Here is a 7811-nt window from a genome sequence, read left to right as displayed (position 1 = left end):
TTCCAAGGATTTTCCTAATAACTTTGTCTCTACTATTATGAGATATGTTAACAATGTGAATTTTTCTATTCTTATTAATGACATACCTACTGAAAATTTTAAACCTCGGATAAGACAAAAGGGCCCCTTTATTCCTATTCTTTCATCCTTTGTGCTAGGGGTCCTTTCTGGCCTTATTTCTAAGAGCCACTTAATAAAAAAAATTAATTGGTTTAGATAGCTAAGAATGCTCCCTCCATATCTCACATTTTTTATGCATTGATGATAATATTATTTTCTGTGGCTGTTAAGGAGGAAAAAAATGAGTTAAAAGTTTTGTTTAACCTTTACCAGGGTGCTTTGGGTAAAAAATTTAATTTTGAAAAGTTAGAGATGATGTTTAGAGAGAATGTTAAAGAGGGGCACAAAAGAAAATTTCAAAATTGGATGCTTGTTGAAATTTCTAATAGATTTGAGTATCTTTGATTGCCAATTTTTGTGAGGAAATCTAAACAGCAAGTGCTTCGTTTCATTACTGAGTGTGTTTGGGAAAAGCTCACTGGCTGAAAAGAAAAATGTCTCTCCTTTGCAAGAAAAAACATTTTAGCAAAGTTGTTGCTTAGGAAATTCCAACTTATGTGGTGAGTTATTTTCTTCTTCCAAAAGGACTCGTAATCAGCTTGAAAGTCTCATATGTAACTTCTAGTGGGATAAGAATGACAAAGAGAAAAAAGTTCACTATGCTAAGTGGAGTAATCTTTTTAAAGAAAAATATAGGGGTGGATTGGGATTTAGAACTTTTAGGGATTCAAATGAAACAATGTTAGCAAAACATGCCAAGAGATTGAATACTAATCCAAATGTTTTAGTTTTTAGATGTTTGAAAGCTAGTTGAGTTATAAAATAGCGTAGTTGCTGAAAAATTGGGGATATGAAGTCAATAAAAATTTAAGAAAACAACTTGTTACCTTTTCAAAAACTGGTTTTAAGTCATAACTTGGAAGTTGGATTCCAATGTGTGTTTGACTTAGGGTATGTTTGGTTTAGTGAGATGAATTTTAATGGAGGAAACAAGAAGTTAGAGAAAAAAGTAGAAATATGTTTGATTTAAAAACGAGAGATAAGTAATTTTTAATAATTTTATATTTGATTCAACAACATGAAAGGTGTGTGGAGGGAAGTGAAATATAAATATATTTGGTTCAATGTAAAAGAGAAGAAACATTTTAATTAAATTTGTGTTTGGTTCAAGATGAAAAGAGAAATTTTAAATGATTTATATATTATTTTAGCTTTTCTTATATCAAAATTAGGTTGAGGAGGAATATAGTTCCTCTTCCCTCCTCTTTCATTCTAAAAATTGAATAAAATACAAATAGTTTAAAATATTCTCTACTCGTGGAACCAAATAATTTATAAGTTATTTCTCCTCCTTCTTAATTTTCCAAAATAATTTATAAGTTGTTTTACTCACTCTCCTTCTTAAAAATTTAAAAGAAACACTTTTAAAAACTATTTTTCATTTTTCTTTCTTCTCCAACCTCCGACGAAGTACCCTTTTAGAAACCTATTTGATGAAAATAATAAGAGTCAAAACAAATACGATATTATTAAATAACATTTCAGCTACTTATATTTAAAATAAAAATTAATTTTCTCTTAAGATGTTGTAGACCATTCTTTAGAAACTTAATTTTTTTTTGGTAATTTATATATTTATTTTTTGGAGATAATAATTTATATAGTTTTGTGTTTATATGTTTATTCAAACTAACAAATGTCATACTATTAAATCAGGTCATTATTATCCAAATTTAAAATAAAAACCTCACAATTATGGGTATAAGTTTTGGATCGTAAATTATAAAATAAATATTACATAATTTGGTTAACTTTTTCCATTTCTCTCCACCATGGAAGTAAAAAAAGACCCATATTCTAGCTAGGGTGCAGTGAAAAGAAAAGGTGGTTTACTACTCTACAGTTTCGCGCTCCAGAATCAGTTACATTCATTCATTCATTCATGTCTTCTTCTTCCTCTCAAGTGGGTTACTTGGTTCCTCTGAATCAAAATTTGGAAGATGAAAAAGAAGAAAAAGCTTCAATCCCTAAGTTACCTATCTCAAAAGGCACAAATATTCTTGGGCGTAACAACCTTACTGTCTCCGATAAGAGGCTTAGCCGCAAACACCTCACTATTACTGCTTCTACCGATGGCTCTGCAAATTTGCTTGTGGTATTAAAAATTAACAATGAACCCTTCCTTCACAATTTCTCCTTATTTTATAATGAAAAATATTAGTATAATTACTATTAATGTGATACAATCGTTAAACTACGTACAACTCTATTTTCTTGACGAGTAACTATGTAATTTGGTACCTGAAATTGTAAATCTATATCAATGTAGTCTCCATATTATCGATAATTTGAAATGATTTATAAAATTGTAAAAATGATATTTAGGTATTTGTAGGGTTTGTAATGTTTTTTTTGAGTGAAGATCTGTAATGTCGGAATACATTGGAAACTAAGGTCCTCTTTAGATAAACAACTTATTTACAGCTTATAACATAAACACTTATGAATAAGCTATTTTTATAACATTGAGTAAACTAAAGTTAAACTGTTTTTATATAAGTTATAAGCTGTTTTCGTAAGTTATCATAGATAGCTTAAGAAAAATAGTTGAAAATAGCTTACGGATATGCCATAAGTTGTTTCCATAAACTCTCTCAAATAGACTCACAAGTGCTTATGCCAGTAGATAAACTCAAATAAGCCAATCCAAACAGGCCCTAAGTCAATAATATAAGTGATACATTTGTTAACAGATTTAAATAGAAGGACAGACCTGATTACTTTTTTTCAATTTGGGGGATCATATTAGAATATTGATATGTGGGGGACTAGGTTGATACATTTCTACAATTTTGGAGACCAAATTAAGTATTTACTCATTGTTTAACTCCTGCAACCCAACCAACAAGTTAATAGTATGCCACCTGATGTTTTTGTTTTCTTTTAATTGGTGATTTTTGCTTTGTGAATGTTAGGAAGGGACAAATCCAATTGTTGTTAATTCTAAGAATAAGAGAAGGAAGCTGAACTCTAAAGAAACAATTACTATTTCTGATGGAGATGTAATTGAGCTCATTCCTGGTCACCATCTTTTTAAATATCAAGTGTTGCGAAGATCTTCAAGTGTTGCAGACAATGGAGCTCATGTATGCGTGTTTTTGTGTTGTGTTTTGTGTGATAACCGTCACTTTATGTCGACTTTGACAAGTAGTATGTTGTTTTGTGTATAATGTGCAGGAAAGAAGAAGAAATGCAGTGACACAAAAACATGATAAAATTGCAGTGACAGAAAAACATGGTTATTTGCAGTCATCTGAAGAGGCTATTCGTGATTTCCATGTAGCTGATGATCAAATACCTCGCACTTTTCGGCTTTTGCGTGTGCAAGGGTTACCGCCTTGGGCAAATACTTCATGTGTTTCAATAAGTGATGTTATACAGGTTGTAAATATTAGTTATATTATATGAAAAGTGCTCTCTCAACACCCTATCTAACATGGTTTTCAACACTTTCTCCACAATTGGGAGAAATTCAGGTGACGATAATTTAACGGGATCACGAATTTCACTTAATCACAGAGAGAGTGTTGAAAAGAGAGTTTGAAAGTGTGTTACTAGTATTCTTTTTAGTTATATTTGATTTTATGGTACTCTGTACTTTCTCGACCATTTGGTACGTATACGCATGCAGTGGTTCAAGAGAAAGCTTGCACTGTTTCATGATTGCCTTGAGAATTATTTTGCATAAAAAAACACACACATGTTGAATTGCGTGTTGGCAAAACTTGGGACTATTTGTTGATTTATTTCAATGGTTATTGTTGGTAGGGGGATATTCTAGTTGCTATCCTTTCAAACTACATGGTAGACACTGATTGGTTGGTTCCTGGTGAGTTATTTTTATTGTTGTTCTGGTTTTTCCAATCAATCTCTCTTTGCTTGTTCGGTTCTCTTGTATCCCTGATTTTCCCTACTTGTATTCTGACTTCTGAGATGCTGCACTAATTTAAACTATTCCGAAGTTAGTTGTTCTTCTTTGTATTTTGAAATTGCTGGCTGCAGTTGTGTTAATTACATTTCTCTGCCGTCCCTCCTTCTTTCCCTCCTTACTAATATATGATATTGCATGATATAATATAATAAAAAGCCCCAATTCCATGCATCTGTGGCATAGTTTGTATGGCAACAAGGATACAACATATGCCGTGTATAATGATTTTTATTAGGAAATTATATTGGTGTACTTTACATGTTGACATTGACAAAAGGGGCTAATGATCAATCTGTCCATGATGTAGTGTTGTTGGCTGTTGGCAGATTGCAGTAAAATACTTGCATATATGTCTGCATTTTGATTGAAGTCCTTTCATTTTTTCTTATCTCATTTTAGCGAGTTTCTCTCTTCCATCATTTTCTTGGTGTAGCATGTCCAGCACTTTCAAAAGTTCCCAGTGTGCTTGTTCTTCATGGTGAGAGTGATGAGAGGGTGGCTTGCATCAAGGTTTGTCTCAATTCTACTTTATTTGGCTACCTGCTTTGCTAGATTGAATATATAAGAGTGGTTAAATGAATGTTAACTTGCTACTTCTATGGTCGTTAGAGAAGCCAACCTGCAAACTGGATTTTGCACAAACCACCACTTCCAATTTCATTTGGGACACACCATTCAAAGGCCATGTTTCTTGTATATCCTCGAGGAATAAGAATCATTGTACATACAGCAAACTTAATTTATGTAGATTGGAACAATAAAAGCCAAGGTCTATGGATGCAAGATTTTCCATGGAAAGATCAAAATAGTTTGAGCAAGGGATCTGGATTTGAAAATGATTTGGTTGAATATCTCAGTGCACTGAAGGTATTGATAAAATTGTTCTTTTATAAGTAAAAAACTTAGTAAATGATCTCAAGAGAAAATGGTGCTTTGACCACATTGATGTGACAAAATTAATGCATAATACAACAAACAAGAGCCTTTTCTAACTAAGTGTAGTCAAATGCATGTACTAAGGATGGCATATGTCCAATACTGCTAAACAATTGGATTAAAAGAACTTATTGAGTCTACTCTGTTCTCAAAGAATCTGCCATATCATTTAGTTTCTTTTTTTAAAAAAAAGCTTTTTCCTTTGATTAAATTAATTTATGGCATTTCTGATTATCAACAGAAGTTGACATTAATGTTGTTGATTGACCTGTTGTTATCATGGGGGTTGCCATTATGAATTTATGACTATCCATATTATTTATATCACAACTTATTTGGTGATTCAGTGGCCAGAATTCCCTGTTAATCTTCCATCCCTTGGAAACTTCAGTATATGTCCCTCATTTTTTAAGAAGTTTGACTATAGTGATGCAACGGTATGTTTTCCATTCACTGTTTTAAAATTGATATCCTTGTTATTTAAAGGTTATTTCTTATTAGATATTATTTCTTTTGCTTGATTTGTAAAATTGTTGGATGCGTTGTACATCAGGATATATGATGCTTTTGGCATTATGTTCAGGTTAGATTAATTGCATCTGTACCTGGATATCATTCTGGTAATGGTTTGAAAAAGTGGGGCCATATGAAGCTTCGTTCTGTGCTTCAAGAGTGCACATTTGATAAAGAGTTTAAGAAATCCCCCCTTGTTTATCAGGTATTGTCAGGTTGTAGGCTAAATTACACGTTTTCTTTGTGTGTCAGTTAGTTCATGTTTAATCTTAAGTCATTACTCTTATGTTTGCTGAAGAAATTAATGTTACAAGATCATACTTTGCTTATATTTTCTTCAACTTATTTATGGTAGTACCTTCCAACTAAAATGTATCTTTTTGTGATAGATTTTAGGAAACTGCAGTATTAAATTTTTGTTTAGTTTCGATGATATACTTTGCCTATATCTACTGCAGTTCTCCTCCCTTGGCTCTTTAGATGAAAAATGGATGGTTGAACTGGCATCATCAATGTCAGCTGGTCTCTCGGAAGATAAAGTACCCCTTGGTATGGGGGAGCCTCAAATAATATGGCCTACTGTAGAAGATGTCAGATGCTCTCTAGAGGTAAGTATTTAGGTCTTGATGTTGATTTTTTATATTCTGACCAAAGAAGAAAACTACTTTCAGTTTGCATTCATGGTCAATTTAAAGGTTACATTTCCCACTGTACGGCTTGTGTATAGTGTCAATTCAGCAAAAGCTGCTGCTGCTGGATTGGTTCCCGAGTGTAGTAAAACTAAGCAAGAGTCCCCACATCATTGTGAACAAGTATGGGTAAAGAAATTAGTTAATGAGTGTCATTTAATTTGAAACCCTATATTTTGGCATTTACAGGAAATCAGTGGAAATTCTAGACACCATAATTAGGAGTAGGATAAACTTTATGTTCCTACTTCCTACAAGAAATTAATTGGTTAGGAGAATATACTGAAGAACTAAATGTGTCACGATTTATGCTTTGGTATTCAGGAAAAATAGATTTATTACTAGAGTAGACATTATGCAGATAAGCATTGGAAATTTTTTATTTGTGTCAAAGTTTAGGAGATAGGGTCATAGATCTAAAGTTTAAAGTCAGACATGAAACCTTGTGCCAAGCAGATAGAAGAGCAACACAATGTAAAGTTTCGAGAGGATTTAAAAGGTTTAGTTCAAGAAATAATTTTTAAGCGAAAAGGTATTTTGGGAGATTATTTGGGTAGTTCATCTAAAAGTTATGGGGTTATCCACGGGGTAGTATTATTAAGGAAGTTAAGACAAAGGGTAAAATTGTCTTGGATTTTGCTGCAACTTTTGATTTTACCGTAACTGTTAGGAGATCGTGTATTATGGGTGTCCAAGTCTGACATCGAGTAGTATAGGATGTTCGATGGAGTATTTAAGTGTCCTGGTTCTTCCCCCATCATTTCTAACTATTAATGAAGGTTCTCTTAGTGCTTGGAATTGGATGCTTCAATTGATATCATAGCCTGATTGCTGGTGTATCAGAAAGGAATGCCTACAAAGGGGTTGACCTAAAAGGCCGAGTAAAGTGCACCCGCCTTGATGTTGGTTCTCAGGGGTGGTGCTTTGATAGGGATTTGGGAATTATAGGGTGCTCATGTCCCACATCAAGTAGTATGGGATGCTTGGTAGAGTATTTAAGTGGCTTGGTTATCTCCTCTTGATAACTAGTTTTTAATAAGGGTTCCCTAAGTGCATGGATACTTATCAATAACTAACACTTATTTTGGGAAAAGAGACAGCCACTTTATAATGTATGAGAGGGGAGGCATGCTCTTAAAATGATTTTTTGTAAGGAAACTAGATTGAAAACTTTGCATGAGCTGCAAAATTGTACCTGGAGTGAGTCTAATAACCCAACCTGAGAATTGGTTATGGATGTGCCAACAAGAGGAAAGTGAACATAAATAGAAAAGTTACCATTTCTAGGATAAAATGGTGGTAATTAAAGGGTGTAAAGCTATACTATGAGAGAAAGGTATTCGAGGGAGGTTTTTAAGGAACGAGATTACTAAAGGAATTGAGAAGATAGCCAAAAAGTCACGTAGAGAATCAAGAAGTTTTGCTCTAAAGGGTAAAGATTCTTGGTGGTGGGATAACAACATGAAACAAAAGATTAAGCTTAAAAGAGTGTGTTGTAAAACTTGATCTCTGTGAAAAAAATGAAAATATAAGGTAGCTAAGCATGTGCCTTCCAAAGCTAAGTAAGACCACTGACACTAAAAAAGTTGAAAAATGTATATATAAACTTGATCAATGTAGGG

General features: G+C 33.0%; 1 protein-coding gene across 3 annotated transcripts in view; it reads left to right on the top strand.

The window, feature by feature from the left end:
- Positions 1 to 1863: 1863 nt before the first annotated feature.
- Positions 1864 to 7811, top strand: part of LOC101515631 (tyrosyl-DNA phosphodiesterase 1) — an 11377-nt gene continuing 5429 nt past the window's right edge. The window contains exons 1-9 of one of the 3 annotated variants that reach the window (XM_012713513.3): positions 1864 to 2215; positions 3036 to 3206; positions 3298 to 3501; positions 3889 to 3949; positions 4485 to 4561; positions 4661 to 4918; positions 5335 to 5424; positions 5571 to 5705; positions 5959 to 6108. In XM_012713513.3, the coding sequence (XP_012568967.1) occupies positions 2003 to 2215; positions 3036 to 3206; positions 3298 to 3501; positions 3889 to 3949; positions 4485 to 4561; positions 4661 to 4918; positions 5335 to 5424; positions 5571 to 5705; positions 5959 to 6108 (1359 nt within the window). In that variant the 5' untranslated portion in view covers positions 1864 to 2002. The remainder of the gene's footprint in view (positions 2216 to 3035; positions 3207 to 3297; positions 3502 to 3888; positions 3950 to 4484; positions 4562 to 4660; positions 4919 to 5334; positions 5425 to 5570; positions 5706 to 5958; positions 6109 to 7811) is intronic. The other 2 variants (XM_073366575.1, XM_073366576.1) reach the window with 2 other exon arrangements.

The sequence above is a fragment of the Cicer arietinum genome, chromosome 3 (genome assembly GCF_000331145.2).
Source record: "Cicer arietinum cultivar CDC Frontier isolate Library 1 chromosome 3, Cicar.CDCFrontier_v2.0, whole genome shotgun sequence".
Taxonomy (NCBI): domain Eukaryota; kingdom Viridiplantae; phylum Streptophyta; class Magnoliopsida; order Fabales; family Fabaceae; genus Cicer; species Cicer arietinum.
This window is presented reverse-complemented; position numbering and strand designations above follow the sequence as displayed.